General features: G+C 44.5%; 1 protein-coding gene across 3 annotated transcripts in view; it reads right to left on the bottom strand.

Annotated features, from left to right (window-relative positions):
• Positions 1 to 614: 614 nt before the first annotated feature.
• LOC135528573 (sterile alpha motif domain-containing protein 11-like) overlaps positions 615 to 22,650 on the bottom strand; it is a 102,462-nt gene continuing 80,426 nt past the window's right edge. For 2 of the 3 annotated variants that reach the window (XM_064957746.1, XM_064957747.1), the window contains exons 8-13: positions 12,815 to 12,930; positions 12,195 to 12,273; positions 11,177 to 11,943; positions 3,437 to 3,567; positions 2,893 to 3,003; positions 615 to 2,452 (exon numbers count right to left, since the gene is read on the bottom strand). In XM_064957746.1, the coding sequence (XP_064813818.1) occupies positions 2,183 to 2,452; positions 2,893 to 3,003; positions 3,437 to 3,567; positions 11,177 to 11,943; positions 12,195 to 12,273; positions 12,815 to 12,930 (1,474 nt within the window). In that variant the 3' untranslated portion in view covers positions 615 to 2,182. The remainder of the gene's footprint in view (positions 2,453 to 2,892; positions 3,004 to 3,436; positions 3,568 to 11,176; positions 11,944 to 12,194; positions 12,274 to 12,814; positions 12,931 to 22,650) is intronic. The other variant, XM_064957749.1, reaches the window with a different exon arrangement.

Raw genomic sequence — 22,650 nt, 5'->3', positions numbered from 1 at the left:
ACTTGTGTAGGTCTGAATGGACTGGATAGGTGTAAGCAATATGGCCGACATTCCACCTTGCCTAGCAGCAAGACATAACTGATGCTGCGAACTTCCTTGACTAAAGCTCTCCTCTTTATGCAGTGTTTGCAGTGTTATCTTTGTGTGCATTCAGTACTTGTACATGATGGCAACCAGTTAAGTAGAGCTGAAGACCAAGCCAATGAAAGCCCAGGAGTGGCCCATAGGGGATAGATGTGTTTGACAGCTTCAGTGGAAACTCTGTTTTCTTTGAAGGCTAAAGGTGGGTGTGCACTTCTCTTTGTGTGTACGTATGTATGTAGGCGGAAGGGTCAGGTTTATCCCCACAGGCAGGGAGGCCTTGGCCTGCGGCTGAACCTCACACTGACAGCTGGTGTTGACCTGAACCATGCCCCCAGGGGTCCACTCCCCTGCAAACACACACACACACACAACGACAGGGAAGAGCACACACACAGGGAAAAGCAGGGGATCGGATACTATCAGAATGTCACTGCTCCAGCAATACAAAGCAAGCGCACACCATCTAGCTGTCAGAGAAAACACACTACAAAAGGTACTGATAAGTGAGGTGTAGAAGAAAGCAGTCGATAGTTTCCGTAGGATTTATTTTACCAAGTGGCGAATAGAAAAATAGGATCAAGACAAAACAGTGATGGGAAATCTAGACCATTTTAATTCATTGCTTACACGTAGTTTAAAAAAATCCTTAACAAATTCAAAGATTTGCATTTAGCTCTTTGTGCCTTTTCCCTGCAATCAAGGGAAAACCAAGTAAATGTTCTTTGGAATCCATTGGGAGGACTAAGTATTATACACATCTGTTCATCTAACTACAGCAAAAGTCCTATAAATATCATTTCCTAATTTATATTGCCGAAGTAGCATTTAAGATTGGGGCTTCTTTTAATGTCAAACATTTGAAGAAAAAAACTACAAACAAAAAAGTTTGAAACAAAAGTACCACCAAAAGTTAGCAAGTCACATTTTGTTCAGTCATAAAGATTTTTCCCCATGCAAAGACATTTCATTTCTTTTTTAAATGTGAAAGTACCATGTATGTAACCTACAGGATATTTTCAGCTTAAGCATGATTCTGTACAATTCGGCATGTTTGTATATCCCACAGTAGTTTAACACGATTATGCAATAACATTAGCCCTATGAGCCGAAGCCACCGTTTCGTCACCATCCTGTATCAGTAACATTTGAGTGTGTCAGAGAAAGAACTCTGCCTATAGGCCGATGGCTTATGGGCACAACTGTGGCATGTACCTATAACACCTTGTATAAAGATTCCCCCTTGTTTCATCTTACAAGGAGTCTCCCTTGTCTTTTAAAGACAGTCATATGAGGTACTGGGCCCACTGGGATCTTTTATGTACCCCACCTCTCCCTAAGACTAGCCATTTTTCCCACAAAGCAACACAAAAAAATCACCAGAAACAAACATGGAATATCGTCCCTTATTTCACACATCTTTGGTTTTGGACTGTGGAATGCATAGTTGCAATAATGAAGGTTTTTTGGAGTCCCTTTCAGTGTATGCTTTCACTCCAGCCTCCAGAATTCTCAGTTCCTCTGAGCTGTTTGGGCTCCTTAGACTGGGAGTGAGAAGAAAGGAGGGGAGGAAAAGAGCGAGAGAAAAGAGAGAAGAGGCGTCTCTCTTTTAAGTGCTGGGCGCCGCCGAGTATGTTGGGGAGCAGACAGAGGGAGAGAGGGGCTTCCTTCTTCAGCCCAGGAAGAAAGAGTTTCCGGTAGCGTCTGTCTGACTCAGAAGAATGTCGTAGTTCTGGGGCTTTGCTCTTTCTTTGGCAAGCTGTCTGAGACCAGCTGTCTGCTCTCTCTCTCGCTCTCTTTCTCCCTCTGTCGCTTCATCACATCTCTCCCTCCAGCCCACTGTTACGTCTTTGGATTCTGCTCGGCTACAACCACAGTGGAACTTGAAGTTGATTGGGCTGCTTTGATTAGTCCCTTTAGTTCATTTTTATTTTGTTTACTTTTATGTATATATTTTTTTTACAGTTTATCCCCCAAACCAAACGGCGGGGCATGCCCAAAAGGGGAGGAAGGGGGTCAATTCAATGTCTGTTACAGAGCTTTCTCTGTACCCATCTCCCTCCCTCCCTCCCTGTGCCTTCCCTGTGCAGCCAGTTGGATCCTACGAGGGGGTCTTGGCTGCCTCGTAGCCCCCCGACACAGAGCCGTTGGCGTTCTCCTGCTTGGGGGAGGAGTGACAGGCGGGCGGGGGGCCGCTGTAGGGGGAAGAGCTGCTGCTGGCGGCGGAGAGGGGCCGCAGTGGGAGCGCCAGGGGGGTGTCGGACGGCTGGAGGTCCCTGTCCGGGGGGCGCAGGGCAGATGGCGGGAGCGCCGGCGGGAGCGCCAGCGGGAAGCTGGTCATGTAGAAGATTCTGCCAACGCGCCGTGCCACCTGAGGAGAGAGAGAGAGAGAGAACGCCACATGCCGAGGTTAAAGCTGCTCAGCTCACAGTCTACATCCCAAATGGGCCCTGGTCAAAAGTAGTGCGCTATGTCGGGAATAGGGTGCAATTTGGGACAAACATCATGTCCTAGTGTTCTACTGTACCACCAGCCTGAGAGAGAGGAGAGGGTTAAGGGCTACAGTACGGTATGCCTGACAATCTGTGCACCGACAACGGGCCGCGCATTTAGACGCTACACTATCTATCTGCTTTGGCTAACTACGATGCACTACTAGCTTCCATCACTCACAAACACACTCACACAATCACTTGAGGTTTACTCACACAAGAACAGTCTACTCATACAACAAAAATAGGAACTTTGAGGCTGCACACACACACTCCTGAGGTGATGGTCCTGAGTGTGAGGCCAGTCAGTGGTGTGTACCTGAGAGCGTATCTTAAGCGCCGGGCCCAGCTTCAGTCCCATGATGTTGAGCAGGTGCTCCTCCGTGAGCAGCGGGAGGGTCTCTCCGTCGATGGCCTGTTCCCGAAACACCTTCAGGAGAGACACAGCCACTTCAGCCAGGGCCGAGACAAACACACACACTCATAAACATGCACAAAATCATGCATACACGCTCACACAGAGCATACACTCACACAGAGCTTGCATACACACTCACACCATTCTCAATATTGCAACAGTGTGTGTGTGTGTGTATTACATTAAGGGGACTGTGGTGCTGTGAGAGATAAGTGTTCTTACAGCTATAGAATCAACTAGAAACCAACTCTACTCTACTAATAGTAGAACTTCTGATTGAGGTGACGATATTACATACTCTGATCCCAAAGCCTTACTCTGCCCTACTCTGCTCTTCCACCAGCCCGACCCTGTTCCCTCTCTCTCTCTCTCCCTCTCTCTCTCTCTCTCTCTCTGGTTTAAAGGGTGGATAAACCAGACCCTGCCATCCTGCTCTGGTCCTTACCTGGTTGTACTCGGCACAGCCGGCCAGGCCTCCCACGAAGCCACACACCTCCTCCACACTCCACTTTCTGATGTCCTCCACTGGGGGCGCCGCTGAGTCCTCACCGTCCATGAACATACCTCCCATACCACCTATGAGAGGAGAGAGGGTAGAGGGATGTTGTAAATGACTATTTATATGACTAAGTCATATTCATTAGGGTACTTTAAAAAAAATCTGTCCGTTTTCTTCTATTTGGTGCCTGATGAATACAACCCAGGACAGACCTTGACCAGCAGGTAGCATACACCCATTTCTCCAGCGAGCATACACCAATTTCTCCAGCTAGCATACACCCATTTCTCCAGCTAGCATACACCCATTTCTCCAGCTTGCATACACTCTGTTTAATTTCTCGATCTCATTGTCCAAATCATGCAATTCTCTTTCACACACAAACTTTTTCTCTCGACTGTTGTTTTGTCCTCGTGGTTGTTTTGCAATTGTGTAAATGGACATTATATTTAATTGCTTTTAAAAATGTTTGCATTGAATCATATTTAATTTCACATTTAAAAGTGTACTTGATCCATGTTTGCTAATTCTCACTGTTGTTGTGCCTAACTACTCCCTCTCTCTTTTATCCCCCCCACCTCTTCTTCCACATGGTTGTGGTGATAACCCTGTGTGTAGAGGGGTCAGGGGGGGTCAGTGGCAGGGCCCCTTCCAGGGGGAGGTCTCCACGCTGCAGACACAGAAAGAGTACTGCTAATGTCTTTCATATGCTTGCCAAGGGGGGTGTGTGTGTGTGTGTGTGTGTGTGCGTGTGTGTGGTGTGTGTGGTGTGTGCGTGTGCATGTGTGTGCGGTGTGTGTGGTGTGTGTGTGTGCATGTCTGTGCGGTGTGTGTGGTGTGTGTGGTGTGTGTGGTGTGTGTGGTGTGTGTGGTGTGTGCATGCACATTCGTGCATAGGTGCGTGTTGGTTCCCACTGTGAAACTGGCTGTTTTGCCTCTGCTTTCCTAAGCAGTTTCTGTCTGAGTTTTCAAACGTTCAAATTTCTCTCTATTTAATAACAGTCATTAGACACAGACAACTCAAACCAGGTTTCTAATTAACCCAAACAGAGTTTCTCTAATATGAAGGTTTGATTCTGTGTGTATTTGCGAGTTTAAGCTAGGGTGAATTCAAATGTCCTCCGGAGATTCAATGATTCAAGACCTCTTGGTGTAACGGTTAAGCGTTGTCTTGGATTCGGATTCACGGCCAGTTCAGGACTACCCCCTACATTAGTGTCAGAAGTGGGATGGAGCCTGAGGCCATCTGAGAGGCATGTACATGTGAAGGACATGGTATAAAGAAGTGTGGGGATACACCCTCCCAAAGGACGGGGTAGTGTGGCGACCCTAACCCAACACCTAGCAAGCTTATCAAGAGTTTCACGTGTTGGCTTGACAGTTGCTGGACCCAGGTGCAAGCACCGGTCGATGCTACCCCCCCCCCCCCCCCCGAATTCGCTACAATATACTTTCATGGTTGGTTTCATTAGGTTTCCATCCAGTTTGCTATATATTTCCATGCTAGTTTTCCAAAAGCTGCTTTTAAAAAATTCACATTTTCCCACCAGAGGTGATTCCTATCCAACTGACTTGTTCCAGATTTAAAAAATCTGTGCGTCATAACGTAATACACATAAAAATATATTAGTCATGTAACTTTTAATTTACCGAAAAACAAAAACAAAAGTTTGATGTGTTTCCATTCTATTTTTATTTCTGTCTATGTTTTTGGCACAAAAAAAGTCTGCGATAAACAGCAAATGTTCCCACTCTGGTCTTGGTGCTTTCACTCTGGCCAACAGCTCGCAGATCCAGTTTGGAGGGTACATGATGAGGTTATGGATAAGAGCAAGATCATTTGTCAATTGGCAGCCAAGCACCGATCATCATGTCACCACCTTACAAAGGAAGACCCTCACTAGTTATTGGAAAGGTGCATAAAGCTCATCACCTTGCACTTTCACCACCCTGTGAAGTTCATCGTAACTTATTTCATCTGTAGCTTAATAAACTGAATGTATTTCCACGTTGCATTGGGCTTGCTCAGGAATGGCAGCAGGCAGGTGTGAGTGCATCTGCACGCACAGTGAGGCGAAGACTTTTGGAGGATAGCCTGGTGTCAAGAAGGGCAGCAAAGAAGACACTTCTCTCCAGGAAAAACATCAGGGACAGACTGATATTCTGCAAAGGCATGGGGATTGGACTGCTGAGGACTGGGGTAAAGTCATTTCCTCTGATGAATCCCCTTTCCGATTGTTTGGGGCATTCAGAAATAAGCTTGTCTGGAGAAGACTAGGTGAGCGCTACCGTCAGTCCTGTGTCATGCCAACAAAAGAATGGTACCAGCACATCCTCCGAGAGGAACAATTTGGTGACGAACAAATCCTTTTCCAGCATGATGGAGCACCTTGCCATAAGGAAAAAGTGACAACTAAGTGGCTCCGGGAACAAAACATCATGCTGGGAAAAAAACATATTTTGGGTCCATTGCCAGGAAACTCCCCAGACCTTAATCCCATTGAGAACTTGTGGTCAATCCACAAGAAGCGGGTGGACAAACAAAACCCCACAAATTCTGACAAACTCCAAGCATTGATTATGCAAGAATGGCTGCCATCTGTCAGGATGTGGCCCAGAAGTTAAATGACAGCATGCCAGGGCGGATTGCAGAGGTCTTGAAAAAGAAGGGTGCAAATATTGATTCTTTGCATCAACTTCATGTAATTGTCAATAAAAGCCTTTGACACTTATGAAATTCTTGTGATTATACTTCAGTATTCCATAGTAACATCTGACAAAAATATCTGAAGCAGCAAACTTTGTGTAAATTAATATTTGTGTCATTCTCAAAACATTGGGCCACGACTGTACATTACTCCCATAAAAAGGTTGGATGTAAACATGGTTACTGACTCTCCCCTTTAAGTCCTCTTAATTGACCCATTTTTAGCTACAACTCCTGACTCTGTTGGAGAGGAGGTGTAGAACCACTGATCTACCTCAAACTGAGGTGTAGAATCGCTGATCTTCAAGTAGTATTCCCTGCCAAATAATCGGTTTTGTGCAATTAAGATTCGCAGAACTACGCCTCCCCTGGCTCAGGCCACCCACCCGGCAAACATGCACGCACAACCAGGCATTGATTGATTGATTGGAGACAGCTTGTGTCAATTAAAGAATATGTCATAAGATTTTCTACCTGCTGCAACAATAGTGGATGACGATGGAAATACCGGGACAAGCGTATTGCCTCAAAAAGTACACCAAAACACATGGCCCTACCCATGAGTCCTGGGGTGTGTTCAGTACGACAGAAAGGTGTTCAATGTTTCATTAAACAGAAACGGTACTGTACTGAACGACAAGTTGAAAAAGAAGGTGGATATTGTGGCCCAGATGGCGATTGTGTTATGGTGTGCTGCACGAGTTCTGAGATTTGAAATGGTCACACCCATATTGACCAGGCCACACCCACCAAACGTGAACAAATATACCTCAGAGGCTGTTGAAGAACGCACCGTTTTGGAGAAATGTGCCGTTCAATTCTAACTGACACGCAATTTAGCAAACGTTGAACTGAACTGAACGCACCCCTGCCTTCATGGGCTCCCGAGTGGTGCAGTGGTCTGAGACACTGCTTCTCAGTCCAAGTGGCATCACTACAGTCCCTGGTTCAAATCCAGGCTGTATCATCTCTGGCTGTGATTGGGAGTCCCATAGGGCAGCGCACATTTGGCCCAGCATCATTTGGCTGGGGTAGGCTGTAATTGTAAATAATAATTTGTTCTTGACTAGTTGAATAAATAAAAAATTGCACTGCAACCATATTACATAATAACTTTCTCGCAGGTTAGTTTTTTTTCATAAAGTCTGATTTTAAACATAACGCTAAACTTAACCCTAACCTCACGCCAACCCTAAGGCTTACCCCTAACCTTAAATGAAGAAAAAAATCATGAATATGTACAATATATCCAATTATCCAATTATCCTGACTTTGCATTTGGCCTATCTAAGGGGAAATTGCTCAGTTCTGCCTCCAGGACAAGACTCATGACAATAAACACCAACCTGCTGGATATTCTGTCAAATACTGTACATCACCACAGAGAGCAGAGGAATGAGTTACTGTCTAACTCTAGACAGTAACTCAATGTGACTGAAGCTAATGAGGATAACCAGGATCTATCAATCATACAAGGCCAGGCAAATTTAAAAACCATACAAACCAATTGGGTAAAGCAAAGTAGGCTACATTTACTGGAAAGGGATTACTTCTGAACAAACGTAGAAAAAAGTGATGTCATTTGGTCTGTTGTTTGAACAATTACTAAGATTGTATTTACAGTTAAAGTCGGAAGTTTACATACACTAAGGTGTTTGTTTTTCACAATTCCTAACATTTAATCCCAATAAAAATGTCCTGTTTAAGTCAGTTAGGATCACCACTTTATTTTAAGAATGTGAAATGTCAGAATAATAGTAGAGAGAATGATTTATCTCAGCTTTTATTTCTTTCATCACATTCCCAGTGGGTCAGAAGTTTACATAAACTTATTTAGTATTTGATAGCATTGCCTTTAAATTGTTTAACTTGGGCCAAATGTTTCAGGTTGCTTTCCACAAGCTTCCCACAATACGTTAGGTGAATTTTGGCCCATTCCTCCTGACAGAGCTGCTGTAACTGAGTCAGGTTTGTAGGCCTCCTTGCTCGCATGCGCTTTTTCAGTTCTGCTCACACATTTTTAATAGGATTGAGGTCAGGGCTTTGTGATGGCCTCTCCAAAAACCTTGACCTTGTTGTCCTTAAGCCATTTTACCACAACTTTGGAAGTATGCTTGGGGTCATTGTCCATTTGAAGACCCATTTGTGACCAAGCCTTAACATCCTGACTAATGTCTTGAGATGTTTCTTCAATATATCCACATAGTTTTCCAGCCTCATGATGCCATCTATTTTGTGAAGTGCACCAGTCCCTCCTGCAGCAAAGCACCCCCACAACATGATGCTGCCACCCCCGTGCTTCAGGGTTGGGATGGTGTCTTTGGCTTGCCAGCCTCCCCCTTTTTCCACCAAACATAATGATGGTCATTATGGCCAAGCAGATCTATTTTTATTTCATCAGACCAGAGGACATTTCTCCAAAAAGTATGATATTTGTCCCCATGTGCAGTTGCAAACCGTAGTCTGTTTTTTTATGGCAGTTTTGGAGCAGTGGCTTCTTCCTTGCTGAGAGGCCTTTCAGGTTATGTCGATATAGGACTTGTTTTACTGTGGATATACAGTGCCTTGTGAAAGTATTCGGCCCCCTTGAACTTTGCAACCTTTTGCCACATTTCAGGCTTCAAACATAAAGATATAAAACTGTATTTTTTTGTGAAGAATCAACAACAAGTGGGACACAATCATGAAGTGGAACGACATTTATTGGATATTTCAAACTTTTTTAACAAATCAAAAACTGAAAAATTGGGCGTGCAAAATTATTCAGCCCCTTTACTTTCAGTGCGGCAAACTCTCTCCAGAAGTTCAGTGAGGATCTCTGAATGATCCAATGTTGACCTAAATGACTAATGATGATAAATACAATCCACCTGTGTGTAATCAAGTCTCCGTATAAATGCACCTGCACTGTGATAGTCTCAGAGGTCCATTAAAAGCGCAGAGAGCATCATGAAGAACAAGGAACACACCAGGCAGGTCCGAGATACTGTTGTGAAGAAGTTTAAAGCCGGATTTGGATACAAAAAGATTTCCCAAGCTTTAAACATCCCAAGGAGCACTGTGCAAGCGATAATATTGAAATGGAAGTAGTATCAGACCACTGCAAATCTACCAAGACCTTCAGCTCATACAAGGAGAAGACTGATCAGAGATGCAGCCAAGAGGCCCATGATCACTCTGGTTGAACTGCAGAGATCTACAGCTGAGGTGGGAGACTCTGTCCATAGGACAACAATCAGTCGTATATCGCACAAATCTGGCCTTTATGGAAGAGTGGCAAGAAGAAAGCCATTACTTAAAGATATCCATAAAAAGTGTCATTAAAAGTTTGCCACAAGCCACCTGGGAGACACAACAAACATGTGGAAGAAGGTGTTCTGGTCCGATGAAACCAAAATTGAACTTTTTGGCAAAAATGCAAAACGTTATGTTTGGCGTAAAAGCAACACAGCTCATCACCCTGAACACACCATCTCCACTGTCAAACATGGTGGTGGCAGCATCATGGTTTGGGCCTGCTTCTCTTCAGCAGGGACAGGGAAGATGGTTAAAATTGATGGGAAGATGGATGGAGCCAAATACAGGACCATTCTGGAAGAAAACCTGATGGAGTCTGCAAAAGACCTGAGACTGGGACAGAGATTTGTCTTCCAACAAGACAATGATCCAAAACATAAAGCAAAATCTACAATGGAATGGTTAAAAAATAAACATATCCAGGTGTTAGAATGGCCAAGTCAAAGTCCAGACCTGAATTCAATCGAGAATCTGTGGAAAGAACTGAAAACTGCTGTTCACAAATGCTCTCCATCCAACCTCACTGAGCTCGAGCTGTTTTGCAAGGAGGAATGGGAAAAAATTTCAGTCTCTCGATGTGCAAAACTGATAGAGACATACCCCAAGCGACTTACAGCTGTAATCGCAGCAAAAGGTGGCGCTACAAAGTATTAACTTAAGGGGGCTGAATAATTTTGCACGCCCAATTTTTCCGTTTTTGATTTGTTAAAAAAGTTTGAAATATCCAATAAATGTCGTTCCACTTCATGATTGTGTCCCACTTGTTGTTGATTCTTCACAAAAAATTACAGTTTTATATCTTTATGTTTGAAGCCTGAAATGTGGCAAAACGTCGCAAAGTTCAAGGGGGCCGAATACTTTCGCAAGGCACTGTAGATACCTTTGAACCCGTTTCCGCCAGTATCTTCACAAGGCCCTTTGCTTTCATTCTGGGATTGATTTGCACTTTTCACACAAAAGTACATTCACATCTAGGAGACAGAACACGTTTCCTTCCTGAGCTCTATGAAGGTTGTGTGGTCCCATGGTGTTTATACTTGCGTACTATTGTTTGTACAGATGAACATGGAACCTTCAGGCATTTGGAAATTGCTTCCAAGAATGAACCAGACTTGTGGAGGTTTACAATTTCTTTTCTGAGGTCTTGGCTGATTTCTTATGATTTTCCCATGATGCCAAGCAAAGAGGCACTGAGTTTGAAGGTAGGATTTGAAATACATCCACAGGTACACCTCCTATTGACACAAACGATGTCAATTAGCCTATCAGAAGTTTCTAAAGCCATGACATCATTTTCTGGAATCTTCCAAGCTGTTGAAAGGCATAGTCAACTTATTGTATGTAAACCTCTGACCCACTGGAATTGTGATACAGTGAAATAATCTGTCTGTAAACAATTGTTGGAAAAATGACTTGTGTCATTATAGTTTGTTAACAAGAAATTTGTGGACTGGTTGAAAAATGAGTTTTAATGACTCCAACCTAAGTTTATGTAAACTTCTGACTTCAACTGTAACTGTTATCGTTGCATACCACTTCTCTCGAATGCAGTTGTTTTTAGCTAGCATGCTAATGCCCATTAATATTGGCTGGTTGCATGGCTAGCCAAATAGCATTCACAGATTTCAGTCGGAGTGACATTTAAGTGTGATGCAGTTGGTTGGTGTGTGTGTATTAATCACCGGTGTGGAAGTAGGGGCTGGTATATGGGAATCCAAAGGGCAGAGACTGGTCGTGGAGCCCTTGCAGAGGGGGCATGGCGCCAGGTGGAAAGTGGCACTTAACATCGCTCTTACTCAGCCCTGGGGTGAAGAGGTGGTGGCTCGGTGGTGATTCTGCGTCTGCCGAACTACAGGGGGCACTGAGCCGACCTTCGCCCTCGCCCGCCTCCTTGGCACCGTCACACCCCCCCTTCCTGCCGCTCTCTTTCCCCCTGTCTCTGTGAAGCCCATGCCCCTCAGTGGTCTTGCCATCCGAGCCCTTGTGCCTATCCTCGCCCATATCCGTCTCGCTGTCCGAGTCCTTCATCTCATCATCGTGACCGTCCGCGTCGCCCTCCCTCCCTCGGCATTCCCTTTCTTGGTGCTCTCCCCCTCTGGACTGCTGGGGGCCTTTCCTGGAGGCCCCCTTCCTTAATCCACCCCGAGCCCCGCAGCTTTGTCCCTGGGTGTCTTTGGGCATTGTGGCCCCTGAGGGCCCCTGGTGGTTGAGGGAGAGCAGGGGGCTGTTGGTGTGTCGGAGCACCAGCATGGCGTTTTGGCGTCGGCTGAGTTCCTCGTGGAGGGGGTGTCCCTCGGGCAGGTGGTGAAGGCTGCGCAGGGCAGGGTGGTCCAGGGCGAGGCCATGGGCTAGGCCCAGGGGGTCGGAGGTCCCCAGCACACGCTGCTGCTGCTGCCTGTGAAGACTCTCCAGCTCCTTGTGTCTGAGCAACTCTGCTGACATCTCCAACCTGGGACCGGACATAGAGGAGAGAGGTTAGAGACAATGTTATCACACATACTAAACATCATTTTAGTACATAGACACACACATTAAGCTACAGCCTTGACATCATACACACACACACACACACACACACACACACACACACACACACACACACACACACACACACACACACACACACACACACACACACACACACACACACACACACACACACACACACACACACAACAGCACAAGAAGAGAATGACAAACCTGGCAAGGTTCTGCTTCCGAAGCATCTCCTGTTGCCGGGCAAACATCTCAGCTTGGGCAGGCTGGAGAAAACCATAGCCTGAGGGAAATGCATAAAAAGCACAGTGATGAGCACACACACTCATTAAGAGATTTCTGACATGCACAACAAATGGGGTTTTAAAATACAATGAGATACACCCCCTGTTAAATACCAATGCCTCACAAAGTATCAGGTACAAATACATTCCTTAGATGATAAAAGTCTCTATCGAGACAGTCAAAAAGCACAAAAGACATGAATTTCATTGAACATTTTCCCATTTACAAATTTGAGTGGGAATACAGCTAATGCTGTATGAAGTGTCTACCATAGGCCAATCTTTCTTGTTAGTATTAGCATCTAAGGGTTGGATTCAATCTGTATTGCAGAAGTATTGCGGAAGCCCCATGTTATAGCTCGGTTGAAATTTCAAGGCAATGTTCCCTCATTCGTGGAGACTGCATTCACGGTAAACGCTGTATATGACCAGTCAATCGTAAATGACCTTGAATCCAGCCCTAACTCACCATTAATACTGTAAGTGTAGGACCTATATTCATTTCTGTAGTTAGCCAGCTAGCATTAGCATCCGACTTACTTGGGGCCTGGCACAAGGCAGAGGGCATGCCCAGGAAGGGTGGCCGCAGGTGGGGTCCCAACGCGATGTGAGGAGCGTTCTGGGGGGACAGCAAAGGTGGGGGATGGGACATCTCCCTGTGGACACACACAAACAAAAACACGCCACATTTAGCACTAGAACCGCTAGTCCTTTCAGCCTAAGTACCCGCTAGAGAAAGCTTTAGGGGGTCCACTTTAAAATACACATCAGATGAATCTACTTTGTTTTTATCAACCTAAATAAAGAACATCAAACATGTTTTTATTGATTGAATGTAGTCATATCTTAACACTATTTTGTTTATTTTAAATAATTGTATATTGTATATTTTGATGTACATAAAATGCATGTGCAGTGTTATTCTACAAAGGTCTAGTGCAACACAGCATATTTTTGTTTTCCTTACAATAAAAATGCAACAATGTAATACATATGATGATTTTATTTGTAGATTCAATTAGAAATAGAGTTATAGTATGTAATACGGTCAAATAATTTGCTGTAAACACTAGCGCCAAGCTTAATAAATATTGCCTGACAACTCACAGCTCAATCGATCGCTATATACATTCATTTTAAAACTTCCATCCTAGAAGGTGTTTGTGTGAATTCAAAATTAGTCACGTTGTACAAAACAAATTCCTCAGCGATTGGATCGTCTCTAACAAAACTAACCAATCAGAGTATCAAAGTTGATAATGTCATCATGTAGGCCGGCTCTGGCCCAAACCATCTGTTTCCGGCACCAATCAGAACGGTCAGAATGTGTTTGTATTCTAGAAAATGCTGGGGAGGGAGGCAATTCCAAACTCATTGTGGAGGAGAGACATCACTTGGCCGGAGCGATGTGGATGGGTAGCCAGGCAATAATAAATATTGCATTAAAAAAATGTTATGAATTAATTACAGAAATAAATATTTGGGGAAATATATCCATGAAAATATATGAAAACAAGAGTCATTTATTGATTGTATTGAACCCTGTACTGTGCCCTTACCCATGCCTTTTCGCATGAATCAATCTGGTCTTCTCTTCTCTATTAATGCTCCTGATTTCACGGTCAGCACATAGCTTCTGTGCTTTTTGTGAGCAAGATCCAAAAACAATTTGGTTGCGCTGCACACAGTTTTCATGGGCCTTGTTCCGTGTGCACCTGCCGACCTGGCAATGTTTCTTCTTTTCTCTCCAATGTGTGAGCTGTGAGAAGGATGCAAGGAGAAGGATGTTTTTTCCTAGGTGAGGCTCAAGCATCTCATGCTCAAAGTCAACGTCAATATCTGCAATGCTGTCGGCGTCCATTCATTTGGTTCAACGTGCCATTGTGAACAAGACACGTTATGCATTTTACTCCGTGTCTGATTTGAATCTCGCCGAGGGGAGATTACATATCCTTTCCAGCCTTTCATAATAAAAGAATTCGACTGCCCACAATGGCCAGTTCTTCATCATCATTACACTATTGTTTTGAATTCAATCACCGTCTTCACCCTCCTTACCATTCAAATTGAATCACCCTCTTCCTCATCCTCATCATTCAGTTCATTCAAATTCAATTGTGAAGTAATGAGTGAAAATGATCAGTTTCACCCAATCATCCGAGAGACACATTACAGAGCATTTGTCTTGGCCCCTTAAAGGTTCAATGCATCCATTTTTATCTCAGTATCAAATCATTTCTGGGTAACAATTAAGTACCTTACTCTGATTGTTTTCAATTAAAATGGTCAAAAAGAAACTAAAATAGGTTCTTAGCAAAGAGCAATTTCTCAAGCAAGAATTTTGCTGGGACTGTCCGGGAGTGGTCTGAGTGGGGAGGGGAAAACTGAAAACTAGCTGTTATTGGCAGAGATGTTTGGAACTCTCTTCCTTATTGCTCTATTGACTAATTTATGATGTCACCAGGCAGGCCAAAACTCCATCCCATCAAAACAGGCAGAAATTTCAGGCTGTCTTTTCAAACAGCTTTACACTTAAAAAGGGCATTATCATAATTTTCTAAATTTCACAGTATTATTCTAACCTCATAGTGTGGAAATAAACATATAAAACACAGGAGAATCACATTTTTGACTGCGCTGGGCCTTTAAGGTAGTAAAAAAAAATGGTCAACAGGTAAAATATTTTTGTTTGCGATGTAAAGATTCTGACTACTGAGCAATGTCAAACGTCAGTGGCCGTTGGCCTATGACAGTTCTAGTGTTAAACCAACAGAAATAAACAGTTCAAGCTACACTCAAACAATGAAACAAATGGGATCATAACTGGCATGGACCCTCAAACAGATCTTTTCACTGTAATATTCAGCTCTTACTCGAACAATAAATGCAAACATTGACAGGGTATAGAACAGTTAGTGAGACCTAGAACCCCTAGACATAGGGGGAGTAGACTTAATCCCTGTTTAGTTGGTTTCGTAACGGTACTATAGAGTGTATAGCAGTGAGTATGATGGTTTGAGGTGAAAGCCTGTATCTATAGTGGGTCTCCAGGACCAGGTTTTGTAGTGTATTTTGGTAACTGAGCCCTGGCTAGCTACACGCTCTCCTCCCGGTTTATTTATAACTACAGCCACAGGAGGCTCCCGTGTCGCCATAGCCCCCTCGTCAGTCTTGCCACGGCGCAAAGACCGCCGCTGGCCATGTTTGTACCCTGAGCTTTAGTCTCCCTCAGTTCCACTCCTACTCAACCGCACACACACACACACGCACACGCACACGCACACGCACACACACACACACACACACACACACACACACACACACACACACACACACACACACACACACACACACACCAACACCCACACACACAATTACATAATGAGGGCTGAATACACAATAGGAGTGTGTCATGCTTCGACAGCTGGGGGCGGCCCCCGCGTCTCGACTGGGGCCACGGGTTGAAGGACCTTCTAATTAACACTCATCCTCCTCTCTTCTCTCCTTTTATCCCGCCCCTTCTCCCTCTCTCCGTCTACGGGCTGTATTGAGCCAGTGAAAAGGCGGCCGTGTCCTGCAAACCCTATTTATGAAAAGGCCTCTCTATTATGTGCCTCTCCTTTTGTCATCTTTCTGAGCAAAGAAAAGCTCCTCTCGCTCTTTCTTTCTGTACCTCTCTCTCCTTCTCTTTCTTTCACTCCCTAGTCTCTTGTCCCAAATGAACAGGGGAAACAGGGGAATTTGAGGTAGGAGGAAAAGAGGGGTTGGTGGATGGAGGAGGTAGAGGGGAGAAATAAGAATATGTTTTTCAGCTTTGTGTGTTTCAGGGAGAATGTGGAAGTGTCACAGGGTACTGGTGGTGTGTGGTGATCTGTTGATTTGGTTTATGTGTCTCCCGGCAAAACCATTTGGCCTTTCCTGCACACTCACACACATACAGACACACAGGCACACGCACAAACTCAATCGTGTGCAATCGTTCCAAATATCATCAGTTTGCTGCTTTGGAGATGTGACTGATATGTAGTACACATCATGGTGGTGAATACAACCAAAAAATACCCACATTTGAATGGGACGACAGCTATTGTTTTTGAATGGTTGTGTTGAAAATCAACTAGCGCCTGCATGTCTCTGCCCATACACATACAGCGGAGAGAGTGAGAAAGGGAGAGAAGGAGAGAGAGAGGGGAGATGGAGAAAGAGAGAGAGGGAGAGAGCGAGGGGAGATGGAGAAAGGGAGAGAGAGAGGGGAGATGGAGAAAGAGAGAGAGGGAGAGAGAGAGGGGAGATGGAGAAAGAGAGAGAGGGAGAGAGAGAGGGGAGATGGAGAAAGAGAGAGAGGGAGAGAGAGAGAGGGAGATGGAGAAAGAGAGAGAGGGAGAGAGAGAGGGCAGATGGAGAAAGAGAGAGAGGGAGAGAGAGAGGGAGAGAGAGAGGGGAGATGGAGAAATAGAGCGAGAGGAACAGCAAGGGGGGTACACTCACCGAGCCAACAGCAAGGGGGGGGGGCATACATCGATCGCCGGCCCACCGCTGAAATGTTAATGCTAATCGTATAACCGCTCTCTCTGGCGGAGCCTCGCACTCCGATGGCAGCTCCAATTAATCTTGGGGAAGGGCCGGGGCCGCGTGACCCCGGGGCCCGCTAGCCTGGGCCCGCCGCTGCTTATGTAATTACACCGCCCAGTGTGTAATCACCTGGCCTAATCCCTCGGGGCTAGCAATTAGCCTGGGCCACGTACAGCTACGCTAGGCTAGGACCCCTGCATGCCAAACCCCCATTCATTCCACCCCCTCCCCTCCCCCGCGCCGCCTAGCCTAGCGTCAGCGCCAGCCCGGAGATGAATAACGGTCAATTAAAGCTGCATGACTGAGGCCGTTAGGCGTCCGCTGCACCATAATTAGGCCTAATCATGGGGAGGGAGGCGCAAGGGAGAGACGGAGGGAGAAGGGTTGGGAGGTGAGAGAGAGAGGGAGCCAGACATGCTCTCTCTCCTTTTATAGGAAGCAATTTCGGGAGAAGGAGGCAGCTATTAACCGGTGTGCTCCTGGCATGGGCCCTGTGTGTGTGGTGTGTGCATGCGCACATGCTTGTGTGCGTGCATGTCTGCCTGTGTGTGTAGGTTATTGTTTCACACTCGCATGCACAACACATTAGGAACACCTTTCCTAGTATTGAGTAGCACCCCCCTTTTGCCCTCAGAACAGCCTTAATTCGTCAGGACATGGACTCTTCAAAGTGTCGAAAGCTTTCCACAGGGATGCTGGCCCAAGTCGGCTCCAATGCTTCCCACAGTTGTGTGAAGTTGGCTGGATGTCCTTTGGGTGGTGGACCATTCTTGATACACACAGGAAACTGTTGAGTGTGAAAAACCCAGGAGCATTGCAGTTCTTGACACACTCAAACCGGTGCGCCTGGCACCTACTTCCATAACCTGTTCAAAGGCTTGAATCATTGTCTTGCCCATTCACCCTCTGAATGGCACACATACACTATCTATGTCTCAATTGTCTCAAGGCTTAAAAATCCTTCTGTAACCTTTAGCTACACTGATTGAAGAGAACAGTCAGGTTATAACCATAAACATATTTTCAGTATTTTATCAACAATATATAATACTGTCAACACTTTAAATATTTTTTACAAGAATCTAACAACACAATAATATAGCATCCTCCAAAACACTTTCACATTCACAGAACACCATATTACATTTTAGCAATCTTCAATCTCTCTGTCTCTGTCTCTGTCTCTGTCTCTGTCTCTGTCTCTGTCTCTGTCTCTCTGTCTCTCTGTCTCTCTCTCTCTCTCTCTCTCTCTCTCTCTCTCTTCACGCCTGCAGAGAGGCCATGGGCTCCTGGGAAATTCACTCATGTGTGACGACCTGTCAGAGTGGCGACAGCGGCCCCTTCCCACAGCGGGGCAGTGTGTGTGTATGTGTGTGTGTAGATGCGCACGTGTGTGTGTACGCACATTGCGCGTGTGTGTGTGTGTGTGTGTGTGTGTGTGTGTGTGTGTGTGTGTGTGTGTGTGTGTGTGTGTGTGTGTGTGTGTGTGTGTGTGTGTGTGTGTGACAAGGCTGCCCTTAATGACGGGGGTGTGGGGGGATTAGGAGCACCGTGTGGCCGCCTTCAGCTCTCACTCGACAGGAACACATTTACACAGGAAGCTCATTAAAATGGATGAGGCTCCCTCTCTCTCTGTTTCTCTTCCTGCTTCTATCTCACTCCTCACTCACTCTCACTCCTTTCTAATTCTCATGCTGCTCCTCTCTCTCTTTCTCTCACTATCTCACTCTCTCTCCCTATCTTTCTCGTTCTTCTCCTTCTCTAACTCTCTCTCTACTTCATTCTCTCTCCTCTCTATCCCTATCCCCTTTTCTCCTTTTCCCCTGCATCATCCTCAAACTCACTGCTCTTTTCTTTTCCTCCATCTCTCTCTGTCTGTATCACCATCTCTCTCTCGTTCTGTATCACCATCTCTCTCGTTCTGTATCACCATCTCTCTCTCTGTCTGTATCACCATCTCTCTCTCGTTCTGTATCACCATCTCTCTCTCTTTCTGTATCACCATCTCTCTCTCTTTCTGTATCACCATCTCTCTCTTTCTGTATCACCATCTCTCTCTCTGTCTGTATCACCATCTCTCTCTCGTTCTGTATCACCATCTCTCTCTCGTTCTGTATCACCATCTCTCTCTCGTTCTGTATCACCATCTCTCTCTCGTTCTGTATCACCATCTCTCTCTCGTTCTGTATCACCATCTCTCTCTCGTTCTGTATCACCATCTCTCTCTCTTTCTGTATCACCATCTCTCTCTTTCTGTTTCACCATCTCTCTCTCTCTTTATGTATCACCATCTCTCTCTGTGTCTGTATTACCATCTTTCTCTTTCTGTATCACCATCTCTCTCTGTCTGTATCACCATCTCTCTCTCTGTCTGTTTCACCATCTCTCTCTCTTTACGTATCACCATCTCTCTCTTTCTAGAATCACCATCTCTCTCTTTCTGTATCACTATCTCTCTCTCTATTTCTGTATCAACATCTCTCTCTCTTTCTGTATCACCATCTCTCTCTCTCTTTATGTATCACCAACTCTCTCTTTCTGTATCACCATCTCTCTCTCTCTTTATGTATCACCATCTCTCTCTTTCTGTATCACCATCTCTCTCTCTTTCTGTATCACCATCTCTCTCTCTTTCTGTATCACCATCTCTCTCTTTCTGTATCACCATCTCTCTCTCTTTCTGTATCACCATCTCTCTCTTTCTGTATCAGCATAACTCTCTGTCTGTTTCACCATCTCTCTCTCTTTACGTATCACCATCTCTCTCTTTCTGTATCACCATCTCTCTCTCTTTCTGTATCACCATCTCTCTCTCTTTCTGTATCACCATCTCTCTCTTTCTGTATCACCATCTCTCTCTCTTTCTGTATCACTATCTCTCTCTCTATTTCTGTATCAACATCTCTCTCTCTTTCTGTATCACCAACTCTCTCTTTCTGTTTCACCATCTCTCTCTCTCTCTCTTTATGTATCACCATCTCTCTCTGTGTCTGTATCGCCATCTTTCTCTGTCTGTATCACCATCTCTCTGTCTTTCTGCTTCACCATCTCTCTCTCTTTCTGTATCACCATCTCTCTCTCTTTCTGTATCACCATCTCTCTCTCTGCCTGTATCACCATCTCTCTATCTTTCTGTTTCACCATCTCTCTCTCTTTCTGTATCACCATCTCTCTCTCTCTTTATGTATCACCAACTCTCTCTTTCTGTATCACCATCTCTCTCTCTCTTTATGTATCACCATCTCTCTCTTTCTGTATCACCATCTCTCTCTCTTTCTGTATCATCATCTCTCTCTCTTTCTGTATCACCATATCTCTCTTTCTGTATCAGCATAACTCTCTGTCTGTTTCACCATCTCTCTCTCTTTACGTATCACCATCTCTCTCTCTCTCTTTATGTATCACCATCTCTCTCTGTGTCTGTATCACCATCTTTCTCTGTCTGTATCACCATCTCTCTATGTTTCTGCTTCACCATCTCTCTCTCTTTCTGTATCACCATCTCTCTCTGTCTGTATCACCATCTCTCTCTCTTTCTGTATCACCATCTCTCTCTCTTTACGTATCACCATCTCTCTCTTTCTGTATCACCATCTCTCTCTCTATTTCCGTATCACCATCTCTCTCTCTATTTCTGTATCACCATCTCTCTCTCTTTCTGTATCACCATCTCTCTCTCTCTTTATGTATCACCATCTCTCTCTATCTGTATCACCATCTCTCTCTCTCTCTGTCTGTATCACCATTTCTTTCTCTTTCTGTATCACCATCTCTCTCTCTGTCTGTATCACCATCTCTCTCTCCGTCTATATCACCATCTCTCTCTTTCTGTATCACCATCTCTCTCTTTCTGTATATCCATCTCTCTCTCTTTCTGTATCACTATCTCTCTCTCTATTTCTGTTTCACCATCTCTCTCTCTCTTTATGTATCACCATCTCTCTCTGTGTCTGTATCACCATCTTTCTCTGTCTGTATCACCATCTCTCTCTCTTTCTGCTTCACCATCTCTCTCTTTCTGTATCACTATCTCTCTTAAATGTATCACCATCTCTCTCTGTCTGTATCACCATCTCTCTCTCTTTACGTATCACCATCTCTCTCTCATTCTGTATCACCATCTCTCTCTTTCTGTATCACCATCTCTCTCTCTATTTCTGTATCACCATCTCTCTCTCTATTTCTGTATCACCATCTCTCTCTTTCTGTATCACCATCTCTCTCTCTCTTTATGTATCACCATGTCTCTCTCTGTCTGTATCACAATCTCTCTCTCTGTCTGTATCACCATCTCTCTATTTCTGCATCACCATCTCTCAATCTGTCTGTATCACCATCTCTCTCTGTCTGTATCACCATCTCTCTCTCTTTATGTATCACCATCTCTCTCTCTTTCTGTGTCACCATCTCTCTCTCTTTCTGTATCACCATCTCTCTCTCTTTCTGTATCACCATCTCTCTCTCTTTCTGTTTCACCTTCTCTCTCTCTGTCTTTTATCACCATCTCTCTATCTTTCTGTTTCACCATCTCTCTCTCTCTGTCTGTATCACCATCTCTCTATCTTTCTGTTTCACCATCTCTCTCTCTGTCTGTATCACCATCTCTCTCTCTGTCTGTATCACCATCTCTCTCTTTCTGTATCACCATCTCTCTCTATTTCTGTATCACCATCTCTCTCTCTATTTCTGTATCACCATCTCTCTCTTTCTGTATCACCATCTCTCTCTATTTCTGTATCAACATCTCTCTCTCTTTCTGTATCACCATCTCTCTCTCTCTTTATGTATCACCATCTCTCTCTGTGTCTGTATCACCATCTCTCTCTTTCTGTATCACCATCTCTCTCTCTCTTTATGTATCACCATCTCTCTCTATCTGTATCACCATCTCTCTCTCTCTCTGTCTGTATCACCATTTCTTTCTCTTTCTGTATCACCATCTCTCTCTCTGTCTGTATCACCATCTCTCTCTCCGTCTATATCACCATCTCTCTCTTTCTGTATCACCATCTCTCTCTTTCTGTATATCCATCTCTCTCTCTTTCTGTATCACTATCTCTCTCTCTATTTCTGTTTCACCATCTCTCTCTCTCTTTATGTATCACCATCTCTCTCTGTGTCTGTATCACCATCTCTCTCTCTCTTTATGTATCACCATGTCTCTCTCTGTCTGTATCACAATTTCTTTCTCTTTCTGTATCACAATCTCTCTCTCTGTCTGTATCACCATCTCTCTCTCCATCTATATCACCATCTCTCTATTTCTGCATCACCATCTCTCAATCTGTCTGTATCACCATCTCTCTCTGTCTGTATCACCATCTCTCTCTCTTTCTGTATCACCATCTCTCTATCTTTCTGTATCACCATCTCTCTCTCTCTCTTTATGTACCACCATCTCTCTCTCTTTCTGTGTCACCATCTCTCTCTCTGTCTGTATCACCATCTCTCTCTCTTTCTGTATCACCATCTCTCTCTCTTTCTGTTTCACCATCTCTCTCTCTGTCTTTATCACCATCTCTGTCTTTCTGTTTCACCATCTCTCTCTCTGTCTTTATCACCATCTCTCTATCTTTCTGTTTCACCATCTCTCTCTCTTTCTGTATCACCATCTCTCTCTCTGTCTGTATCACCATCTCTCTCTCTCTTTCTGTATCACCATCTCTCTATCTTTCTGTTTCACCATCTCTCTCTCTTTCTGTATCACCATCTCTCTATCTTTCTGTTTCACCATCTCTCTCTCTTTCTGTTTCACAATCTCTCTCTCTTTCTGTATCACCATCTCTCTATCTTTCTGTTTCACC

Source organism: Oncorhynchus masou, chromosome 33, assembly GCF_036934945.1.
Source record: "Oncorhynchus masou masou isolate Uvic2021 chromosome 33, UVic_Omas_1.1, whole genome shotgun sequence".
Taxonomy (NCBI): domain Eukaryota; kingdom Metazoa; phylum Chordata; class Actinopteri; order Salmoniformes; family Salmonidae; genus Oncorhynchus; species Oncorhynchus masou.
The sequence above is the reverse complement of the archived record's forward strand: the minus strand, read 5'-3'. Positions and strand labels throughout refer to the sequence as shown.